The sequence below is a fragment of the Protomyctophum bolini genome, assembly GCF_963924005.1.
Source record: "Protomyctophum bolini genome assembly, chromosome: 22".
Taxonomy (NCBI): domain Eukaryota; kingdom Metazoa; phylum Chordata; class Actinopteri; order Myctophiformes; family Myctophidae; genus Protomyctophum; species Protomyctophum bolini.
The window spans coordinates 16,834,357-16,860,119 of record NC_137883.1 but is presented as its reverse complement, the minus strand read 5'-3'; the positions used below and the strand labels follow the sequence as shown (position 1 = coordinate 16,860,119).

At 42.0% G+C, this 25,763-nt stretch overlaps 1 protein-coding gene across 1 annotated transcript in view; it reads right to left on the bottom strand.

Moving 5' to 3' along the window:
- The window catches only part of wdr7 (WD repeat domain 7), a 120,372-nt gene that overhangs the window by 94,124 nt on the left and 485 nt on the right, over positions 1-25,763 (bottom strand). Inside the window, exons 2-15 of the mRNA XM_080756100.1 lie at positions 21,884-22,051; positions 20,494-20,600; positions 19,901-19,979; positions 19,501-19,675; positions 18,596-18,672; positions 18,354-18,473; positions 17,911-18,056; positions 17,138-17,240; positions 9,962-10,109; positions 8,764-8,879; positions 7,880-8,012; positions 6,167-6,387; positions 3,434-3,629; positions 2,310-2,524 (exon numbers count right to left, since the gene is read on the bottom strand). Coding sequence (XP_080612226.1) covers positions 2,310-2,524; positions 3,434-3,629; positions 6,167-6,387; positions 7,880-8,012; positions 8,764-8,879; positions 9,962-10,109; positions 17,138-17,240; positions 17,911-18,056; positions 18,354-18,473; positions 18,596-18,672; positions 19,501-19,675; positions 19,901-19,979; positions 20,494-20,600; positions 21,884-22,042 — 1,995 coding nt within the window. The 5' untranslated portion in view covers positions 22,043-22,051. The remainder of the gene's footprint in view (positions 1-2,309; positions 2,525-3,433; positions 3,630-6,166; positions 6,388-7,879; positions 8,013-8,763; positions 8,880-9,961; positions 10,110-17,137; positions 17,241-17,910; positions 18,057-18,353; positions 18,474-18,595; positions 18,673-19,500; positions 19,676-19,900; positions 19,980-20,493; positions 20,601-21,883; positions 22,052-25,763) is intronic.

Here is a 25,763-nt window from a genome sequence, read left to right as displayed (position 1 = left end):
TGACCTGGCCCTCAGTGTCTGCCTGGGCTGGTGGTGTGCATTAGTGTATCACCAGTAGGCATTCACATCACCAATAAAAATGAATGGATAAAAACTGCATATAAATCGAAGACCTCAGGACGGACCTGGCCACTGACCACCATGGAATGACCGTCCATAGGATGGACCTGGCCACCATGTAATGACTGTCCATAGGATGGACCTGGCCACTGACCAGTGACCACCATGTAATGACCGTCCATAGGATGGACCTGGCCACTGACCAGTGACCACCATGGTAACCGTAACCTTAACAAGTAACCATTTTGGACATAATGAGGTTTCCACCCAACAAAGGCGAAGTATAATGTGCAAACTACAATGTCTCCCATCACCAAATACAAAACAACAACAACGGCTGGCCACAACAGTATTCCCGTCCATGGATTCCCGACTTTACGCTAGTGACGATTCTCTGACCAATCGGTGGTCTGCAGTGTTTTTACACACACGGCCTTTGGCATCGCCTGGGCCTACTTGGAACCGCGCAGGGGGAACCACTTGAAAAGTCTGCTCCCGGTAACTTTGGCCTGATGGAAAATGAAGAGATGAGGGTAGAGCCCGAGGCAGGCGAGTTAAACCGGTACCGTGCAGCTGAGACTGCGTGACACAGACACTCCAACACATATACAAAGTAACAACGGACCTTTCTGTGCAAGCCGGAGTCATGGAATGGTAGCAGATGGACCGCTGGTTTGCGGCACAAGCTTTGTGTCAACTTCTCTAACTAATCTCTCACTCGCTCTCTCCACAAGACACTGAACTCAGAATCTCTGCATCTAGAAGACAATGTACTGACTGTAGAAATATCTCTCCATCTCCAGTAGACACTGGACTCAATCTCTCGCTCTCAAGCCCATTTTAGACGAGGGGAGGAATTTAAAAACGCCTTCTAAATCCTAATCCTTTATTCAGAAAATGTAAGAAGATTCCTGTTGCTAGATACAGTACAAGGCAACATCTAAAATGACACAGATGCTTTCCCGGTTTTAAAAGCATAACAACGTACAGGCTTTCCTGGTCTTAATGGGTTAAAAGACGCTGAACATTTCTGTACATCTCAGCAAATGATCCAAATAACTGCAACAGTGACACAGAGTCATAACACTACACCCCGAGAAGGTCCGTATTACAGGCAATGTCTGTCTGTATGCATTGATTGATGGATATATTATTACATGGGTAAAATCAGGTGTCATTTATTCCTTGGGTAAATCCAGGTGTCATACATATTAGCATAATATTGCTGTTAAATAAAGTGTAAAAGTCTGTATTACTTTGTGAGTGTGCAGTGTGAGAGTCGAGAGTGAGAGAGAGAAAAGCGCCCCACGTCAGTCTCGTGCATGTATGATGGGGAGCCTGCACGTACGCGAGACGTCAAAATGACTTGAATAAAAACAAATGTAGCCCATGTATCGCGTATGGATCGCACCTTGGTGATCTCTTGCAGTGTGTGATCTCTTGTCTGCGATCAATCGTTTAGTGAAAAAAAACCCACAAAGATATGATAGTCGATTTCAAAAAGAGACTCCCGCGATGTGAAATACTACTATACTCAAAACAAGCTGATGACTCGCTGACGAATTTAAAAGTCCTACCGTGTGTACGAGCCTTTATACTGTATGCTGCTGCCTCATTTCATAACTTAAGTTAAATGAAGGCCTCTACTGTCAGATATCAAAAGCAGATGCTTTATAAACACACACACACAGTCACACACACACTCTAACAAGACACGTCAACACGTCGGTTTTACCACTGTGGAACAAGCCATGAGAAACACATACAAACACATGGTAACAATTCAGTGGTGGAAAGTAAACTAAGTACGTTTACTTAAGTACTGTAATTTTGAGGTATTTGTACTTTACTTGAGTATGTCCAATTTCCAGTACCTTTACTTGTTCTACTCCACTACATCTCAGATCCAAGCATTGTACTTTTACTCCACTATATTTTGAAAACTTTAGTTACTATAGTTACTTTGTAGATTTGGATCATTACAAAAAACATACATTAACCACTTTTTTGGCCATTTGAAAATAGCCGATCTACAAGCTTAGCTCACAACGGATCGAAAGATTGATACATTTGAAAACTTTAATGAAACATTCTGCATAAAGTAGTACTTTCTACTTTTGGTACTTCAAGTACATTTTGATACCAATACTTTTTGTACTTTACTTTACTTGATACTTTTACTTAAGTAAAAACGTTGAGTCCGTTTTTCCACCACTGTGGGTAACACGAGGAATAATAAGGTAACTGACCTTATCTGCATTGTCGGCAGCCAGCAGGTTGGTGGCCAGCGTCTGCAGCTTGTGCGTGGCCATGTTCTTGAGCGCGGCCAGGCTGCGGCGGGTCATGGCCTGCTTCAGGTTGACGGCGGGGTGGCTGAGGGCGTCCACCGCCGCCGGGGCCAGCTCGTCGCAGGCGTTCAGGATCTCCACGGCCGTGATGCCCATCACGCAGCGGTCCAGCGCACCTGGAGAGAGAGACCAAATGAGAGCATGAACAAAGACATCAAATGGCTATGATTCTTTTTTACTTTGATATGATTTAATATGAGAGAGACATCATGTTGCTGCAGAGTGCAGACTGTGTTGACAGCAGGACTGGGTCTGATGTTGAGTGAGCGCAGAAGCGTCAGTTTTCCAAATGGTTTGAGAGTGGTCAATAACTTTACTGGACTAGAGACCCAGGAACAGGTTCATACCTGTTCCTGGGTGTGTGTGTGTGTGTGTGAGCCATCACCCAATTACATGTCCAATGCCTGAGTACACACACACACGACTCAGTCCTTAATTTCACACTTTGCTACCCTGCAATCTCCCACCACTACAGCTAACACAACCATCTCTCTCTCTCTCTCACACAGGCAGTAGAACCGCACGCACACACACACACACACACACACACACACACACAATGACCTCACTATTAACTCCATACATTATTAATACAGATATTATTGTCACAACAGTAAAACCTGTACACATAACAGATGGTGCTGCAGAATAAATCACAGTACAAGTCATTTCAAACCCACTTTCTCACTCAGAAAAATTTATGTTGCTTCAGTATATCAGTGGTGCACAAAACGTTTTCATGTCAAGGACCCCCCCCCCCCCCCATACTGGAGATACATATTCTGTGACTACAGATTATATAATTATTTAGCAGATCTACAAGCTCACAATGCGTCAACAATAAACATCAATACAGCATGGATTCAGGGACAAAATCGAATCCAACGACAACAAAACATTCTTTAGTCTTGGGTCTGCGAGGCTAAACATCATCAAAATGGTGGTCCGTGGCGCAAATACAGAATAAAAAATGGGCCTTAATGTGAACAGGGTTGAAAAGCGCTGTGTGAAGTGGATGAACGTACCCGTGTCCATCTGCCAGACGTAGACGGAGCCGTCGGAGCAGCCCACCACCAGGTAGTCGTCGGCCGGACGCCACTTGATGACCTGGATGGGGAAGAGGTGCCTGGACGCCAGCATGATGCACTTCCTCTCCCGCAGGCTGAGCAGGCCCACCGAGTGGTCGCTGGCCACCGTGCACACGCAGTGCTGCACGCGGGTCTGCACGGGAGAACCAGAGCAACACGCTCGTTAGTGTCAAACCCGTTTAGACCTGAGACCACATTTATCTGATCTACAAAATGTCTTCTAAATCATCGTTTTCTGAAAAACCTATGTTTTTATGTCGGTGATATCACAGCTTTTAATTAACGCCCGTCAGTTGCCAAATATCGTGCGTGTGTAATCTCTTTATATGGATATGAAACGGTCTTGCTAAAATTCTACTTTTAGCCCCGGGCTGGTTGCCTGGCAACGCCAACAAAATATGTATGTATGCATGTATGTATATTCCAAGATTGCCAGGAGCTTGTATGTCTGCTATTTTTGAATAGCTCAAAAAAGCCAAATATAATGGTTAACGCTGACAGTGTACACATGTACAATTCCATCAGGACATATTATGGATTATAAATCATAAGAATGAGCTTTAGGCTTCAATGTAGGCACTCCCTCCCTCCAGGTTTGGGGATAATTTTATCAGACGCGGTGTGTTGGTAAATGCCAAATATGTTTGATTACAAAGCTTTGGAACCAGCTGACATTTTGGTTGGGATTTATAAGTAAAGGTTAATGTACGACAGGTCAAATCTCTACTCGCATGAAGAAATACCAGCTACGCCATTCCCATGGTGACAATGGAATTAGGGCTTTGTTAGCATTTCATCATAATGTCATTTAAAAATAAAAAGCATCCTCCTTTATGGGAATGGAAAGTCTGTCTGTCCAACACCAGACCTCCACAGCAAAATAGTTAATAATGGTATTAGTAACAGCACAGCATTGCAAAATCTCTAAAACCTTTATGATAACAAACTGCAGTGCTAGTATTTTACCTGTAAGATTTTCACATGCCCTCCTTGGTAGCGTGCTGGTGCTGTCCGATTCATTTGTTTATTTTCTAACATTATAGTACTTTATACTCGCAAGATAGTGATAGTAAGCATGCAAGACTGTAACTTTAAGGACTACATGCAATGACCATGCATGTGTTGCAATGTTGCCATTACTACCTACTAGGATGTGTCGCTCCTACACACTCTACCCCTCAGCTTTCTAGCTGTCTGTCTCTCCTCACACTGTCTATCTCTCAGCTTTATAGCCGTCTGTCTATCCTCACACTGGCCGCGTTTATATGAAGGGTGATCATTCCGAATAAATACTTCAGAATAAAATACTTCGGAAGTAATGTTTTTTGCTTCGAGTTTCCATGGGAAATGGTCATTCCGAATGAGTGTTTATATGGAGAAGTGCTATAAGACATGAATTAATATTAATTCACGTGAAACTACGCCATCTGTTGGACACATAAAATATAGGCAGTTCATTCATTGTGACTGTCTCAACAATACAAACATTACAGACGAAAGACGATACTTTGAAATCCCATCATTTCATTCCGCAGTAGCTTTGAGGCTGCTGGTTGGATAGGGGCGGGCATATATGTTTACCGTCTTTTTTTCCCCCACCCGCTGCGGCTCCCCTTCTCCGCTGGGAAGGTGATCATCTCGTTTTTATTTGTACTTTATTATCTACAGCACGGCCAGGGCACGCAACACACTGATTATTATTGTATCGGGTCGCTCCTCGCTCGTTATTTTTGAGAGAGAGAGAGAGAGAGAGAGAGAGAGAGAGACCGTTGAACACACACACACACACACACACACACACACACACACACACACACAGAGATCAGGGGTATCATCTGCTGCTGCTCCCCGTTTTTGTTGTGGATTTCGGATCTGCAAAATGCACGAAATAACGCGCTCTATGTGCAAACTCCTCGGCGCGCCTTGGATATGAGCGCCTTGGAGCATGCTCAGAAAGACCAGAATGAACTTACATCCGAAGCAGTGTATACATGAGTCCAATTTTCTTTCAATCGCATTGAACATTGGAATAATCCGGCCAGTGACATCGGAATGGTTTTTAGATCGCATCGAGCATTTTCATTCGGATTTAAGTTTTTGTAGGTGTTTATATGACAACGTTTAATAGGATTTAACTTCTATTCGGAATGAAAAGGGGATTTAACTGTCCATGTAAACGTAGCCACTGTCTATCTCTCAGCTTTATAGCTGTCTGTCTCTCCTCATACTGTCCATCTCTCAGCTTTCTAGCTGTCTGTCTCTCCCACAGTGTCTCAACACTGCTACTGGCTGTCCTAGTGTAAATAAAGACATAAAGTAAGATGGAATGATGAAGAGCTAGAGAGGACAAATGAAAAGAACAAGGGATAAACTGTGAGAGAGGTGTGTGTGTGTGTGTGTGTGTGTGAGTGTGAAAGAGACAAGCAATGTACCAAGTTTCTGATGTAGTGCTGTAGTAAACATTGACCTTGAAACCTGAACTCTACTTCACTCCATCTCTGTCTCACATGCATGCACACACACCACACTCACACGCGCATGTCTCTCCTACACTATGTCCCTCTCAGCTTTCCTACCGTCCGTCTTCCCTAAATCGTCTCCTGCTCAGCTTTCCTACCGTCTGTGCCAATAAAGGAAAGAAAGCAGGAAATGCTGCCGACACAAACTTACACTGCAGTTTTCTGGTGGCACAATGATCTGTGTGATCTCTCCACCGTGGACACAGAAGATGTGCTTCATCTCCCCGGTGAAGATGTCCCAGACGATCACAGAGAAGTCCACCCCTCCGGACACCAGCGAGCGCTGGTCGTACCGCGGAGAGATCTGGTAGGGGTAGAGGACACACGTGACCTTGTTGCGGTGTCCCCGCAGGGTACGATGCGGGGGCCATCCTGGGAAGGACGAGAGAGAGAGAGAGAGAGGGGAAGAGGAAAGGGAAAACGGTGTCAAACTCGCAAGGCAAGCGATTCACAACCTGTGGGCCGTGAGGATATTAACCCATTCAGGCCTGACGTCGAAATTAAAAATGTTAACGATTTTTTTACGATTTTTCAAAAAATAGATCTACAAGCTCGTAGCGCGCCACCGAGTGGCACGCTATGAGCTTGTAGATCTGCTATTTTTCAATAGCTAAATTATAACATCATTTTTAAAACACCAAAAGGGGTTCCCGCCGAAAATGGGTTATGAAAGGGCCCCCAAATATTTGTCTAAAACACTAAGAGTACAATGATAATATAACATTAACACCCTGATCATCCGGGGTATTTGGAACCATTCATTCAATGCACCCAGCGATTTGCAGCTTTAGAGCCCCTTCCAAGGTGGCACGGCGCCATCTTGGAAGGTGCTAGAATGTAGCTAGATATAGCCAAAATACCCTTAGTTAGTTAGAAGTAATCATACTTACGTTGGTTGCCGATCCTCTAAAGTTTAGAGGATCGGCAACCAACGTAAGTATGATTACTTCTAACGCGACTAGCAACGGGACCGTGATGGGCTGTCAAAAACACAATCTTTGGTTAGAATTCGAAGCATTGATTTAGATCAAGAGTTATTCATGTTTTAAGATTTTCGATCCCATCCATTAAAATGGAGGTTGAACACTTTCGATGACATCCCAACCGGAAATGACATCGAATGTTGCCCAATCGCCGCTCACAGGCTGTAGACTGGTGTGGTAGGTTACCAAACGCGTAATGTTCCGTCTTTTGATTAATCTCCGTTCCTAGCGTCGAGCGATTATTTGATAGGGCGGAGATCTCCGTCTTGGCCGCTCAGAGTATTAACACTCCAATCGCCCAGCGCTGTGATTTAATAGATTAAATAACCCTGGGCAATCGGAGTGTTAATATTGTTAATAACGTTTCATGTCAAAAGTGGCACTGTATTTTTTTTTTCCTGCTTCAAAACCTTGGAAATTACTTCATTGTGTTTGTTCCACCCATGAGCCCATGAGCCAAATTCTGTATTTCAAAACAAAATGCCAGACGCCAGAGGATTCATAGGAATTTAAAGTACCGGTATACTACGTTAGTTCCATTGAACAAACAACACAATCGAATCGATTCATTACAATAAACATGCTCCGATAATGCCCGTGGGCAGTCTCACCCATCTGACCACGAACGGCTGCCGTGTTAGTGTTCAGATGGCTTGGCCGTGATCCATGAGCTTGTACTTCTGCTATTTTTTAACATCTTTGAAAAGTATTGAAAGTGTTTGACAAATGTTGAATACTTAATAATTAGGAAAAAGTTTGAGAACTACTGACTTAGAAGGTATTTGTATAAAGAGCCTCGGGTGTGTTTTGGACACACCTCTCTGCAGCATGTGTTAATGGCTTACACACACACACACACACACACACACACACACACACACCTCTCCGCAGCATGTGCTCTCCCTGCAGCAGCTGGACGATGGCGGTCTGCGTGGCAGGGACCAGGATGATGCTGCCGTCCTCCCTGCCACACACCAGTCTGCCCTGCGACGGGATGTACACGCTGGCCGTCACCTGCAGGGGGAGACAAACAACACAGCACAACACGGGTGTGAAATCAGCCCTCAACTGCTTCCGACATACAGCATACCAACTATGCATCCAGCAAGCTGATGAATGAATATCAACATCCTAATGCATCCTAATACTGGGGGGTCAAAATATGACAGGCAATTCCTGCTGTAAAAATATGACCCCCCCCCCCCCCCCCCAGTCAAAAAAACACTTTGTTTGAAATAGACACTCATGCTTTCTAAGGTGTGATTTGGGGTCTCGAACCCAGAAGGTATGGATTGAAAGTGTATTGACTAACGATTCTGTAATGCGCACTAGACATAGGAGAGAGGAAAAAAAATACCGTTCTATGCGACTCATGGGTGCTTGTAATATTTAAAATCAGCAGACACCTAAAAAGAGGATTAAAACATTTAAAAAGTAGAGAAAGCATTAGTAAAATAAGAGGAAAAATATACATTCTGTATGAAGAAGAAGAGGAGGAGCAGACAATGAAAGAAAGAAAGAAAGAAAGATGAAGTGGAGAAAGGGGTAAAGACAAGGAAGGAAGGAAAGGGAATAATAAAAAGAAGAATAAAAAAGTGAAATGAAAAGAGGCAAAAAAAAGGAGGCAAAGTTTAAGAATAGTTTAGTAGAATAGTGAATAGTGAAACAGCTTACAAACAGGTCAGCAGATATTTATACAGACAATGAGAGACGTGTTCTTTGCATTCACCCCCCATGTGATAATGTTCTCATTTTAGAGCCACACCTTAATGGGCTCTTCTCCTCCAGGCATGACACTGAGCTGGTCAATGATCCCGGCCGACAGAGGAGTCAGTTTATCAAAGGCCTCCTGAAGGCTGATGGTGGACGACACCTGGAGCTCTGCAGCGAGAGAGAAAGGGGGACAGAGAGGGGAAAAGAGGGGTGTGTGGAGATAGACGGGGAATAAGAGAACGACGGGACAATTTACAATTTAGGCATTTAGCAGACGCTCTTAATCCAGAGCGATTTACAGTAAGAAAGTACAAAACAAGGTAATACAAATACATAAAAATAGTCAACCATGATCATAAGTAAACTAAGAGCCTCACATCCATCTAACAGTAGGATATCTGCACAATGAAACGATAAGCATACACGATTATCTAAATGACATTTTAGCCTTTAAATACGCCTGCTAGGTTGTCGAGGCTAGGGCAAGTGCTACGGGCTAAGGTAGAGTCTGAAGAGGTGCGTTTTCAGACTGCGGAGAAGAGAAGAGAAGAGTGTCCCTCATTCAAGAAAGTAATACATTTACCAAAACTCAAACTCTAGCTTCAGTATTGAAACGTGCCACTAGGTGTCAGTACTATTCCACGATTCAGAAAAATAACCAGATGGACTGGTTTTGACATAACGGATAAAGAAAATCCACAATGAATCAATTAAAGTGTACAGGAGAAGTAGAGCACCAAAGGTAAAGTTTAGAATAGAATAGTCCCCACTTCCTTGGGGTGTGTTTTGTCACATTATATGTACTGAATGTATATACTGCATGTACATAGGTGAAATTTGACCTCTGCATTTACCCATCCTATAACAACTAGGAGCAGTGAGCAGCCATTCTGGCACTCGGGAAGCAATCAGGGATTAAGACTTAACACTCTCAGGGACACGCATCGACACATTGCTGGCCTGGCCTGACATCGTACCTGGAGAACCAGGGGCTCTGGCTCACCAGGCTCACTAACCACTCGGCGAAAAACGATAAAAACATTAATTTACACAATGATAGCTGTCAAACAAGTCTATGAAGTTTATCTATGAAACAAAACAAGGTTAATCTGCAACACAATTCTATACAAGGAGGAGGCGTGATGTCACGAGACATCACCATATATGGATCATAGTAAACTGCGACCTACGGTCACAATCAAAATGTCCTGTCAGAATCAACACCAGAACCACACAGTGCTACTGCATACCTGTGGCGGCGCTCAGGGGCTCCAGCGGGGAGGCGTCAGGAATGCTCCACAGCGACAGCCTGCCAGCCGAGTCTCCCTGAATCAGCAGCTTGTGGAAGGGCTCCCTCCGGCCATAGAAGAACCTCGTCACCGGGGGACAGATGAGGAGCTGGGGGGGGGGGGATGCGGGACACACACATGGGGTTACAAATAACACGTACTCGGTACCTCCGACAAGACTCTGGCCTGGACACCACCGGACTGAGAGCACCCCAAATTGTGAATTTCACTATTTTCCCAGGTACTGTAATGTGAATGTTTTTAAATCGGTTTGGCTCTCTCCTCCCTTAAGAGCTTGATATCGTTGCTGTTGGGCAGAAACCTAGATACGAATTCTAACTGTTGTTTTGTTCTCGTAAATGAATGCTCTACTACTTGATCATACTACAATGTCAAACAAATAAAAGTAGTAGATGCACAAGCTCGAAACGTGGCGCTTTGTAGATCTGTTACTTTTGAATTGGAATCCTGAAAAGTAACAGTTTGGGACAAACAAGGTTTCCACCCGACAGAGATGATATACTTTCTTGTGCGTGTAGCAGATCTACAAGCTCACAACACGCTGCTATACGTTGTGAGCTTGTAGATCAGGCCATTTCGGGAGCGTGATCCCGGTAAGATCCAGGTACATACAATCCCACACCCACACACTGCAGGGAGAATGAATCCCTGCAGGACAGCATCAACTGGGAAATTATTCTACAACTGGAAATATTTTCATGCTACTTTGAAATAGAAGTAGAACACTGCAATGTACATGTTCTTTGACTCGTTTTGTCACAGCGGGGCTGGGATTCAGGCACAGAGTGAAATTGAAAACATAGTACAGCAAAATGAAAAAGAGGAAAGAGCAAAAATCATGAAAGTAAAATTATAAAATCCTGGCATACAGATGTATCCACCGACAATGGCTACAACTATATATGTAAAGGGTGAGTTTCCCTTTGTGTGCTCGAGCAGTATCGCGGACAGTGAAATCAGTCCATTACAAAGAAAGGACCATTTGCAAATTCAAGATCTGTAGTTTCACTCTGTGATTGTTTAAACTCAGAGAGTGAAGGGTCGTCCACATCAAGAACAACTACTACTGTGTGGAAACGTGTTTGGGGAAACTCACCAGTCATACAAAAAGATGACATTAAATAAAGGAAGGCATAACAGGAGAGGAAAATGCTGACATGAAAAGACCAAAACCAGACAAACAAATGGCCAGGGAAATAAATTACTTCCGTCTAAAATTCTAAATATTGGCCAGCTGGCCAGCTATGTATATGGCAGGAAAGGTCTGGTTAAATGACCAAAGTTGGTGGTTACCAGTCGGTCAAAGATTCAGCAGCACTTCGTCAACCACTCTGATGATGTCAACCTTCTTTTTATTTCATGCATTTCTTCCCCCAAGGTTACGGCTTTTAATATAAATTATCTGGAAAAACTCTGGATATACACAGTTTGAACAAAAATTGCAGAGAGCTATACAACAATGTATAAATCAGGATTATATATATATATATATATATATGCCACATGCCTCTGATTTTGGTCTCCCATGATCAGTGTCCTCTCCTGCATTCTCTTCCTATACCAATCCCTAGTTCTGTCAATATCATTATCGTTTCCCTTCTGTAAAGCCTTATGATTAATCTGAGGGTCGGATTGTAATGGAGATGGATAGCGGGGTAGCATACTGGAGCTTTTGCTTTGTTGTCGTTTTGCTTTAAACAGGACTATCCACCCTAAAATAGAATTAACATGCTTTCTTATTGTCACATCTTCTATCCTAAATGTGAATTTGTGCAAATTACCCAAAGTTTTTAACATCAAAGATTACAATAGGGATATAAGTAAGTATAAGTAAGTAATCCTTGCAGAGACATGAGGGCAGGAGCCTGTTTCAATAGCGTGAGGCAGCTTGATGTACAAGTACACACCCCTTACTTAAAAAGAGCTAATTGTAACAAAGCTATGTAAAACTGAATGGGACCAGGGACAGATTCCGACTAAAGTCATGCACAAAGTGTATTGAACGTCCTATAGTCACACAGGAAGATCAGGTCAGGTCTATTTGAGGGTAGATTGTCCTTTCAGGGTCCTTGGGGATAACTACAGATGCGGCTGAACTTCCAAGACAGTGGGTGGGTGAGTAAGTGATCTGGAGAAATTGTCATGCTATGACAGGGGTTGCTACAAGTGCTGCTACTACTGTAGCAAATTACTGGATAAATTGATAACACTGACAGTACAGTCCACACAGTATGCATTTTACCACATTAAAATAATCCATACTCTCAATTAATTTGCTAGAGATATTACTTCAACACAATTTTAACCGAAAATACAAACGCAATACTTGTGCACAAGGATTCCCGAGTCCAGTAGTGTGCCTATAATCAAGTGTGCAATGCAATAGTTGTCATCTACAATGAAAGAAAACAATGTCAGGCATCTAAGGTTATTTTTTTCTTAGAAAGATATGGCTAAACAATGCCAATATTTCTTTCTGCTAGTTTGTTCATGAGCATCATGGATTCACAGTGATGGTAAGCAGTGGAACCTTTTTAACTGAGGCGTAGTGAAGCAGTGAATGGCGGCAGTGAAGGGTCAGTTATTTGCAAATCATCCTAATGGTACTTTCAGACGGGCATCGATTTACGCAGACGTGAGCCTGGATCAACAACAGGTCTGCTCCAGAGGGGAAGCAGGTGTAAAAACAAAATTCTCAACAGAATCCAGGTCTAGTCAGTCGCGGGTGTGTGCACCAAACGCGATCACGCGAGTTTTACTAATGAATTTCACGGGACCGCCCCACGTAAATATGCTTGCGTTGTTGCCCCTCAACGTCTCCGTGCGACGAAATTAATTAGTTGGCGCGTTAATCGCTGCCCATCTGAAATTACCTTAAGTATTGTAAGGATAATGCAAAGTGCCACCAAAAGAGCTTTTTTTCTGTGCTTTGTAAACACACACACACACACACACACACACACACACGCGCGCGCGCGCGCACAAGCGGGCACCAACAAACCAAATCACATCTTAAGTTGAGATGTGAATAAAAGGCTAAATATTAATGAAAATAACCTTTTTCTATTTTAAAGGCACACAAAAACAGAACTAGAGTGAAGAGGAGTGATTGTGAAACCAAACGAACCTGGGTCAACCAGCATTTGCAAAAACATTGCTTCTGTTTGTTTTAAAGTATTTTGAGTAGTTCGCATATTCATTTAGCTTATTTCTCCGTGCGACTATACGCGCTCAGGTGCGTACAACAGTGTTGCTTGCCATTTTCAATCCGCAACCCCGTGGTATGATGGAGCATAAATTTGCCATTATTGTACCCGACACGCACGTGATGCAGCAAACATAAACTACAACATGGCACTCCAGGCAACATAAAACAAATGTTGACAATTTATCAAATGCATTCTGACCCAGGTCTGATAGTCATATAGCGTGTACACCATTTTCTCTTTTCAAAAGGATATCGATAACTGATGCCACTTTGGCTGCACACCAAAACAAATTGACGTACAATACTTCTTCTAATCAGATACTTGGCTAACAACGCATGCTAAAACTTTATCATAATCTCAATCTCCTTGGTTTGTCATGATCTCAGGGATTGGGGAGGAGGGTACAAAGCAGCTTGGGGACTTTGCATGCGTCTTCACAATGAAGACATTATGAGGGAGGAGAATGGTGCTTTCAGGAGCTGGAGTGGGAAATTTGTTTTAGTGGGAAAAGAGCATGGAACAGGGTGAACCAAAGAGAGTCTGGGATCCTGTCCGTCGGTTGGTCAGTCAGGCAGGAAGAGAGAAAGAACTTAAACGAGAGGAGCAAACAGAGTGAGATGCTAGCTCTTAGTCATTCACTCATTGGCCAGCCTTATACAGTAGGTCTGATTTATACTTGGTTGCACAGCAGAGTTGTGCATCCAAAATAACCGATCTACAAGCTAGCAGCTTATAAATAGACTGTTGTCAGTGAGCAACACCCACATGTGGCCAAGTATAATTCAGGCTTCAAATCTATCGATATATTTAAATGTTAAATCTAACTATCTATTTGACGTAGTGTCCCGATTCCTTTTACATTTTGTTCACGGAAATGGCTGTATCTCGGGTGTTTTCTTCCACTGTGTTTTCTCTGTGAGGCATGCCGTTTTCAAACGCCGATAACTCCAGAACTCAAGCTCCAAATGCTTTTTTCCCCTGGTGAACACAGCACACATGTCTGTGTTGACAATCGACCGGGAGAACGATAAAAATAAAATAAAAACGCTTAACGCAGCATGTCTTGAATAGGTATAAAGATACAACGAAAAAGCCTGGCGAACAGGGGGGGCTGGCAGTTAATGCATTATGCGAAAATAATGCATGGCACATTAGAATAGGCATGTTTTAATGACCAGGCCAGTGGCACCTCAATGAATTAGACTTTTATTGGATACGACGATGTCTTCTGCTTCATAATTTGTATACTTCATCATACGCCTATGACTCTCGAAGATATATATATATATTTTTTTTTATATTTTTAAGTAATTAAGACTTTATCCTTAATAGCTTCCCGAGGGGCGTGTCAGTCCCGCTTTAATGTTACTGTAATGACAGAGCCAAAGAGTGAATGTCAGAGTTTTCAATGAGAGCACCCTCAACTGGTTGGAGTGTGCTCTTCTCTTCCCGAGTTGTCACTTTCTGGCAAAGCTGTAAATCTAAGAAGGAAATATATGTATACATTTATAACAAAACCTGTATAATTCTTATTTTAAAGATATTCCATTTGAATGTATTTTTGTAATATACAGTGTATATATATTTATTATTATTTCCCATGTCTATATCATCCCATCTAATCTCTCTCAAAAGAGATTAAATACAACAAAATATGGGAAACAGACACTGTTCTGTCAATGGAGCCTCAACTCCAGTCATAATTTTTGCATACGCTCCTAGTGAGCATACCGTAATATATATTTGTTTTCATCATACAAAACCAACCAATCTTTCGCACAATTTAACCATTTAATCCACGTTTTGAAAATAACATATTCAATATGTAGTTAAGTTACAGCCGAGGCCCAGAAAGTGAAAACTCCTCTCTACTTCCTGCCAGTGGTCTGTGTGTTTTTGTTTGCTTTCTTTGGGGCTTACTGGCGCCTCTAGAGGCTGGTGGTGGTATAGCAGCTCGGGGTTGTACAGCTCCAAGTCGCACCCGCTGGCAGGGAGGCACATGACCTCCTCCTGCTCACCGCCTAGCCCCTCCCACTGGGAGGAGGGCTTTAGGGGAGGCACGAAGGAGGTGTGGGGGGGCGGGGAGCATCAGCGTTCAAAACAAAAACGTTAAATGAAACAAAAACAGACAAATTAACACCAAAACAGACAATAAATTAATCCACGGATAAGAATTACACAAACTACGACTTCTGAAATCAAATCACATAAGCACAAAACAATGAGATTAAGCTTCAGACACACGGACAGGCACAAGACTAATGTATCGACTGTCCTACGGGCATTTGGCCCCGTCTTGCCTGAAAGCACCCACCCCACCCCCCCATATCACATAACTCTCCAGTGTTTTGTCCCACCTTGTTCTCAGATAGTGGTATAGATTAGAATGGTCACATAAAATAAAAACTGGCCAGCCTATTTTCAGCTCATATGACCTAGATATAGTACATTTACACAACAATAATGTTTGGAGTATAATATATTTAAAAAAAGATAACTGGCCTCATCCATGTGTATGAAGCCAATCCAGTTCTGTGTCAACATTGTTGGGGGATGTTTTCTGAAGACTGGGACCAAAGCCCATCATTTAACTTTGTTATAACATGTACATTACTTTTTATGCTGGTAAGAATATATAAAAGAAAATCACCAGGGCTTCTAAAATTACACATCAAATTTGGTGAAGGAAGGGTTAATTTGCTGCAATTTGTATTAGTTCCCCTGCCCCCATTCCAGCATATGCTTAGGTACTTTGCAGAGTTTGAGATCAGTGAACGCGTCACACATTCTTGGTCTGCGTAATCATCGAAATTAACAAAAATATGATTATGTATCCCCCCCCTCCCCCCCAACAATTGTGAAGCTTTAATTGCTTTTGAAATGTTTGATTTGCTCTTCAGTCAAAAAGCAACATCATAGTTACAGAATACAGACAACATCTACAGTCTTCGGATTAACCTTATAATAGGACGACTTTCACCCATTTTCAACCTATCTTTATAGAACTGGTCCCCCACTAATACTCATTACAATGTGGTACCATTCTTGTCTACTCTGTGTCTCTGTGGACGGTGTTCAGAATCCCACCTACCAGTGACTTCATTGATTGGGAATCCAAGCTCGTAGAACCGGCAGGATCTTTATTCCTGGTTAGCGAGTTAGCATGCTCAAGGGTGGGAAACTCACTCCAGAGGGCCACATTACTGTCGTAGCAAAAATAGCCGATCTACAAGCTTAAAACGCATTTGAGCTTGTAGATCAGCTATTTTTGCTATATTTGAATTGAAATCCTGAATATCTTTTTTGCTATTTTTTTATTGGAATCCTGAAATGTGACACTCTCTTTTGTTCCATTTCAAATGCATTTAGTTATAGTTATGTTAATGTTTATGAGCTAAATAGAAATACATAAGGCATAAGAAAAGAGAACAACATTTTAATACTAGTAATTAGCTGAAATCAACACTGCGCAAAAAACAAGGTTTACAGTTATGTAAATGTAAATGAGACGTTATTTCAATACATCAGTATTGTGTGGGCCACATTAAGAGATGGTAGGGGCCGCATGTGGCTCCCGGGCCACCAGGTGCCCATCATGTATGCTATAATAGAAGCCATTGTTCCCATGTTAATAAAAATCTAAATACAATTTAATAAAAAACTGCCTAATGATGATGTCACTGGTACTGGTAGGCGGTTTTCTGAAGTGTCCACACACGGACCCAGAAAATTATTTTAAATAGTTTTATCATGAACATTATTAGTGAGGACAAATGATATGAAGATGGGTTGAAAATGGGTGGAGTCGTATCTTATTTATTAAGATTAGGTATTAGATAGTAGGGTTTGGATCAGAGACGGGTCTATGTGTGACACACTGACAGACAGAGACAGGAGAGAGGCTAACCTGTTTGTCAGAGCGGTCTGCAATGCTGTACACCAGCGGAGGAATGGAGCCTTCCTTGGTCTTCCCAACATCACTACGGAAATGCTCACTGGCAGGCAGACAGCTGGAACACACACACACACACACACACACACACACACACACGCACACACACAATGTTTCTGTCAGCCAGACATCTCTCATCTCTCTATATTCTACCTTTATATGGGTTTTTTTTAAGCTCAGCGTGAAGCGACACATTTTGGGCTTGTACATCTGTTACTCACAGTATGACGTTGAAGTTGAAACCTTAAAAAGTAACAGCTTTGGACATGGTTTCCACCTGACAGAGACGTTATGTTTCTATTGCTATACGTTTTAGCACAGCAATTTTTTTAACAGAAAAGGTTGCAAAACTCTAAAATACTTTAAGATGACCAATGTTTCGACAATAATGCCTTCTTCAGGGTACGAGGGTTAGTATTGGTCATCTTAAAATGAAGTATTTGCATCGTGCGACCTCTGATCTTTTCTGTTCAAAGTTTGTCTCCCGTGGTCAGCACCTACCCACTGTTGGTGTGCGCTCTTAACGCTTTGTTATAAATGCCATTCATTAGACCATATTTTTTCACTGGTCCTAAAGTCTGAGTTGTACTTAGTATGACCTCACAATGAGTGTTGCTCATCAATGTTGTGAGCTTGTAGATCGGCTATCTTTGCCAAATGTTCACCCATTATTATTATTATTATTATTATGATGCCAGAATTCATGTGGTCGAATGAACAGTGCTTACCTGGCAGGTAGTTTGTAGATGTAACTACAGCCGTCTTCGGTCCAGATGATGACTTTGTCAGCAGCGATGAACTCCCCTCCGGTCCAAGCCTGATCGTTCTCACTGGGAACTGAGCACAGCAGGGAGTAGTCCCCTGCGTCAAACACCTAGAGCGACACACACAGAGATACAGATAACAATTATCCTTATCGCCCCGAAGGATATTAGTCTTCAGTCTGTTCCAAAAGTAACAAAATAACACATAAAGCACAAAACAACATTTTGCCAAGTCAATACATATATGACGTCGTCAATGTCGTGAAATTGTCAATAAATTTAGTCATAGTTTTAGTCATCGTAGCTTATTTAGTTTTTTTTTTGGTTTTCCTCAGTGAAAAAAAAGGTAGTCGACGAACACTTTTCATCATAGTTTCAGTGGAGGAAATCAACAGTAGGCTTTTTACCCTCCAGTATTTTGAGCAGACGACCAGCAGGCTGCTCTGGGTGAAGGTGCAAAAGGAGATGCTCTGGCATCCCTGACAGTAGATGGGCTTCGACTCCTCCTCAAACACTGGGTCTAAATCCTGAGACGGAACCCAAGGAGAGAGAGGAGATATTAGATTAGAATCAATTACCCCTTGGGATGTATAATTATCAATGTATCATACCGTTTACTGTATGCAAATTACATTATTATATGCCCAACCTGCATCTTGCTGACCTCAGCAGTCACGATCCACACCTTCAGAATCCCAGTTACTGACACTGCAACTACTGTGTCCTCTGTAAGGACAGACAGAGACAGACACACAGAGAAAGAGAGCCACACACACAGACACACAGATGAATGGGGGATATACAAAGAGACAGACATAGAAATGGTCTGTATGTCAGCAACACAGATTTTAGCCGTTTGCTTCGCAATTCGTTTTACTGGTTTTATGACTGGCTGGTTAGCTGCCTGACTGACGCCATAGTTACTATGTTGTCTATTAAGGGTCACCCACTTCCTGGACCCCAGGAAGAATAGTCTCCACTACGGTGTAGACTAATGGGGATCCTTAATAAAGTAAACTAAACCCACACCATGATAACTAAATTAAATTATAACTATAGTGATTGAGCATCCACTTCACACTGATGAATAATAACATTCTACAAACATGTTGAGTGATGTGCCGAGCATGACGCCCTGTAAATTCTGATGGATTTTGAAAGGCTGTCTGTGTTTATTGAATCGTGCTGAAAGCGATCCTGATTCCCGGCATATCGTTCACCACTGTCGTCATTACCGTTGCGGACTCCACCATCCACTTGAGGTAGGATGATTTTCAAAACCATTTGTAGTTATCGGCTTCATAACGCAAGTCGGTCCACGGAAAAATGTGACGCAAGACTTGCATCTCTGAGATACATACTGTACACAGTAAAGTCCGTCAGTGTTACCTTCACTCTCCGAGTTATAATTACACATCGATATATTAACCCGCCTTCTAACTTTTAACCACTTTAACCATTATTTTAAACTATTTAACTATACTAAATCATGAATATTGTACATCTTTCCATTTGCCTGTCGGTTTTGTCTGTCTGTCTGTCTGTCTGTCTTACCCTGTGTGCGGTGAGACCTGATGATGCTCATGGAACTGATCCAGTCAGGCGCTATCTTGGACACCAGGGAGTAGAGGACCTCCAGGCTGGTGGCGTCCACCACGAGGATTTCTGGGTAGTGTCCGTTGCACAGCAGGCGCCCTTCACGCTCAGTGCCAATGGTGAAGTGATAAAACTGGACAGCGAGAGATGGGAGACACGAGGAAGGGGTGGAAAAGAATAGGGAAGAGGAAAACATTCAAGCAGGTGTTGAGAGGGGAGATATACATTTTCATGCAACAATGTATATGTTGTTGTTCATCCCCTTCCCCTTTCAAAGCCCTGTAATTTCAATCATAGCGACTACTACTGTACATTTGTGTGTGTACATTACAAAAGGTAAACAGTAAAATGTTTGTACCTGTATGGTGGTGTGAGCACAGGCCAGTTTTGTGAACTCAATACAGCGTCCATCATTCACATCCCAGAGGCACATCTCTCTACAAACACACATGGACAAATAAGACTGATTTATATTGATGCCATTTTTTTTATTGATGAAAAGACAGACAAAAAAAAAGTACAAAAAAATACAAAAAAAGAAAAAAATGAGAAAGACAAAAACAAGGCCGCATTTTTTATATTACAAGATACATTCATTGAAATCGTCATGCATTATCGCTAGGCTGAGAGAAGAGATCCCACTTTTTATAGAACTTATCCTCTTGTAGTCTAAGTTTGATGCCATTTTTTGACAGTATGAATTCTTGACAGTATGCTCAGCAATGTATCAATCTGAAACGTAAATACGTTTCAGATTGAAGAACGTTTCATTTATACGCAAAACAAATGGGGGGGGGGGGAACAAAACAAAACCTTTTTGATAGATAAAGTTATGGATATAATTGAACTTCCATAACAAGCAAACAATTAAACATAATATACACACACATGAATTTAACTGAACTTTGATTAATTTAACCATTAAAGCCCTATTAATAAAGCAGCACTTACCCACTCTCTGAAGCACTGACAATATAGTGCTTGTCACTGCAGGCGCTGGCCTTGGACAGACAGGTGATAGAAGCCGTGTGACCAAACAACATGGCCCGCGGACAGATCTGGACAGAAGGACATTGATATTATTATTAGATGTAGCAGTATAACTAACAAGGGGTGTAACGGTCATGTACCAGTACACATCTTCCTATGAGACATCTTGTGTGTAATGTTGCCCTGGAGGAGGCGCTACAGAAAATACCATGGGGTCACACGGGGTCAATGGTTATAGTAAAGATGGATCATTTAGGAAGATCCTTGTGCTAAGTAGAAGTAGGTCGGGAGTGGCTTATTGTCTGCATCAGCCGGTCCCCGAAACAACGCTGAGTTGGCTTATTGTCTGCTTCAGCCGGTAACATGTGGGAGTCTGTCCCCATAACTAGATTTGCTCCTGATTTGTGTCCCTGAAAAAAGCCATTTTAGTATAAAGATCATGGGAATATTCTGTGGCTTGTCACGATCGAATATTTAGTTCAGTGACCATGGGGCTAAAGAATAGTTCAGAAGCTGTGTTTATGTGCACTCTTCCATTGGAATTACTAGACTCCAACCTGCTTCCACTCACTAAAAAGGCATCCACCTACTTCAATCAGATACAGGAAGTATACCGGATTTTTGTCTTGTGTCACAGTCAAATTCCAATACCCCAACTTCCACACTCGCTCACTCCACTCACATCCCCAACTCACGCATTAGTCGCGCCTCCGAGGGAGGAGAGGATTATATGCAAGATGCATATGCATGGACTGCAACAGCCACATTCCAAATTCCTCACTCGCTACTCCTGCATGTCATGTCGTACATTAGATGCTGTATTTATCATAGGACTACAGTAGATCATGAGCTGTTTAACATCCATTCTCGCACAACAAACAGCATGATTGTAAAAATGAAAGTCAACCCATTATTTAATTTTTTGGTTCAGTAGTTTTGCTCACTGTTATTCTGACACACACATTCAGACACGTTAGGTTTAAATTTTAGGTTATGAGCATGCAGAACGCGGCTCTAAAACGTCCCTTTGAAGTCTGCAACACGGCAATGCTGTTTTTTTTGTTTAGACCAGATAGGCAGACAACACTTTCGGCGAGAGTACGGGAACAGGCTTCAATGTAGTTATTAGTCACAGGCTCTAGTTAATACTTTTCATTGGCTAAATATTAATAACACCCACAGAGAGACTTAACCACTTGAAATGACAAAAAGATGCAATATGGATTGGAGATACAAGGTTTCTGCCCGACACCCAATATCTTGTTTGGGATCAAATTGGTGAAGACACTTACTGACCAAAAATGAGATTGGAGAGAAAATGTGACTCATCATCATGGAAATTGTTCTTCACCTCTAGTTCCGGAGTCATGTCCCACAGACAGATCTGTCCATCATGGCAGCCGGTGATGATGGTACTGAAGTCGTCCATGACCAGCAGGCTGCTGATGCAGTGGGTTGGGGCCGTGCGACCCCAGAGCACTATGGGTAGCACCAGACTGTTCCCCGCCATTATGGTGATCTGTCCAGACAGATAGAGAGAGAGAGAGAGAGAGAGAGAGAGAAAAGGAAAGTGAGTTAATTGACATTCGCACGATTGAGCTTTTATGTACTGTAGACAGCATCTTTTAAACCATTAAGACCTTATTCTACATAATGTCTTCTAAATCCTATAATCATTTTCTGAAATGTATGTTGCTATATCAGTGGTCCTCAAACATTTTCATGTCGAGGCTGACCCCCAAAATGATATGTATTTAGCCGTAGACCCCCCCCCCCCTCCAACCTGCACATCAGGAGCAATTCAGCGCATTACTCAAGGACACTTGAGCTCTACCTCCACTACAAGCTCATAGTGCAGCACGAAGTAACATAGCTATATAGTAAAATAGCATAGCTAGCATAAACATTAAGAAAAGGGTACAGCTGAGCATTACCCATTACTATAAGTCTTTACACTTGCTTAAACGCAGTAAATGACTTAGCCCTAGAACGGCTCTTGTTACATACAGTAAGTACAGTATTTCACATACAGAGCCATAGAACACCCAGGTTCATTTCTGTTCGGGTTCAAAACGGGCGGCCTAAATGTGATAAATGCTCCGTTTGTACTCACCCATTAAATAATTCCAAAGACGTGGAGTGAAAAAAGGTCCTCTAGTTTTATATCCATGTGAAAGTTCTGGCACAAAACGCGTATTTAGTGAATTATCTCCACTTTTTCAAGAGATGCACACGGACGCCTTTCTCTCCGGCGAGGGGGGGCCGGAAAGATCGATGAACTGATTTTACAAATACGTCCTGTTTACCGCAGACGTCATCACCAATTGACCAGGGAAACACAAAAGTTTGCAGTCACACAATTGGCAGGTGCTTTGCGATAGGTGCTGGGTAATTAATCACACCACCTGCCAATTGTGTGACTGCAAACTTTTGTGTTTCCCTGGTCAATTGGTGATGACGTCTGCGGTAAACAGGACGTATTTGTATCGATCTTTCCGGCCCCCCCTCGCCGGAGAGAAAGGCGTCCGTGTGCAGAACTTTCACATGGATATAAAACTAGAGGACCATATTTCACTCCACGTCTTTGGAATTATTTAATGGGTGAGTACAAACGGAGCATTTATCACATTTATGCCGCAAATTTTCATATCTACAAGGATCTGGTGCAAGCGATCTATGCCTGAGATACATGAAAATTTACGAAGTATAATTAAATGATCACAGGCATTCTAGGTCTATAAATCACTCATCAGCAGATCTACAAACACACGTTGACCCCTTTTCCACCGGTTGGTTCCCAATGGGAACCGGTTCAGTTCTTTTTGTTTTTTAGTCCATGAGCCAGAGCTCCAAAATTGGTGGGCAAACTATACCCTATATTAAATTGTTTATAGGATCAATACAAGTAAATTAATACATGATAACCCTTCCACAGTAGTATCTTTTTCATATTTTTTATTATTTTGCATATTTTCCTACATAATGCCTCATTTGCATATTTAAAAATGTAAAATTTGTAATACAATAAATCATTGTCTTCGTGTAAGTACTCAATTGGGGAAGTTTAATGGTGATAAGAATCTAATATAGGTATGGTTTTGCACACTCGAAATTAACGTTTCAATTTCAAAGACCAACTCTCAGGTTCATGATTATAATACTAGACAATCTGACAATATTCATCCTCCCTTCAGAGGTTCTTTACTCTGGAATTCACACATACTTATTGCCAACTCCGCATCTTCACTCTGTAACTTTAAACATAGATTGAGGGCCAGCCTCTTGAAGTTACCCTCTCCAATTTAACGTAATGTAGCGCATACACGCTCGCACGCACACTTCACAAGTGTAAATAATGTATTTATTGTTTTTGTTTTTGTTATTTTCCATACCTATGTTTGATTACTTTGTCTTAATATTACTATTTGTTAAATTGTATATTAACTTTGGTGAGAACCACATATAAGCCCTCCCTGGGTTTCTTTTCTCACCTGCACACACTTCTTTTATTGATGTTACCTTTTTGTACTGTTTTTATTGTGCAAAATAAAATAAACTAAAAAAAATAATATTGGAGCTCTGGCTCATGGACTAAAAACCAAAAAGAACTGAACCGGTTCCCACTGGGAACCAACCGGTGGAAAAGGGGCCGTTGTGCCATGTCCTGCTGCCTCCTGCATTATGTGCAGGTGGTATGTAGGACCACTGAGTGATTTCCAATTCCAACAAGCACTTCCAAACTCTTAACACTTACAAAAATAATCAACTGCACAGAATATATTGACAAAAAAAGTAGCTCACGAGTTATAACATTTTTATAAAACAAAAACTTGCAGAAACAGAGAGGATAATCCAAGCTTTCCGTACAGCTGCAATGTTGGTGAGTTTAACGTTGTTTAATGCAATCAGAGCTGACTTTTCTGTTTGGATGTATGGACTGTCAAGCGTTGGTATTCTCTATTCAGAATTTCAGACTGCAGCCATCTTGCCAGCAAGGTGATACCTAGGTGACACTTCCCATAGAGAGCCCATTCATCCAAATAGAAAAGTCTCTCTAATTATATTAAAAGCCGTCAAAATCACCAACATTGCAGCTGCAGGGAAAGCTTGAATTATCCTCTTTCAATCTGTAAAGTTTTTGTTTAATAAAACATTTTATGAGCTACTTCCTGTCAAGAAATTGATGAGGATAATTCAAGCTTTCCCTACTGTACAGCTGCAATGTTGGTGATTTTGACGTTGTTTAATATAATTAGAGAGGACTTTTCTGTTTGGATGAATGGGCTGTCTATGGGAAGTGTCACCTAGGTATCACCTTGCTGGCAAGATGGCTGCGGTCTGAATAAAGAGAATTGCAACCCTAGATGCCTGATAGGAAAAATAGTATTAAGCATTCCTTTTCCCCAGTATCTCATCTACCGTAGATGCTCCCACACACAGAGACACTGAGACAGATAAAAATTAAATAACTAACAACCAGTAGAATGAATCCTCATTTATCCATTTGTGTCTCAGAGCATACAAATGTAACCAAATAATTGTGTTACGGTACATTTGTACAGTCTGGGTTAAATTGTACTAGATAGTACTTAGATAAGATTGTGCTACAGTGCATCCTGTAAGATTAATTAGCACTGGCACAAGCAACATGCTGACTGTTTAATCAGTCTTTCTGCTGAGGTCCAGCTGCTGAAGTGACATACTGACACAATCAGATATTGATTGTACCTTATTTGAGGACCATATGGTGACATGGGGGATGGGTCGGGAAGACCTGGGACCCTACCTCCATGAAAATGTATTTTCCAAGGGGCCTATAGTGAGTCAGTCCAACTAAAGAGGCTCCTACAGTATGTCGGCCTAACACACACAGCCATGCACCATTCAAATGTTAACCACTGCATTGTGTTGCATTATTGGCTTATTAGTTAAGGTTATTTTAGACAGGGTGTTACATCAAACATCAGTGATTCTCATAGTGGGGTCCGACCCCCAGGGGTCCCCAGACTCCCCACCAAGATGAACAACAGTTTACACTTATGCCTTGTGCGTTTTATCTTTTCGAAAATAGCAGGTCCACAAGTTCACTAACGTGATGTGAGTGTGAGCTCAATGGGGAGATATTTAGACACATGTTGATAAATATTATCCTATGGGGGGCCCTGGCATACACTCTTTTCAAATGGGGGTCCACGGCCACATAACATGGATTTTTTTTGGGGGGAGGGGGA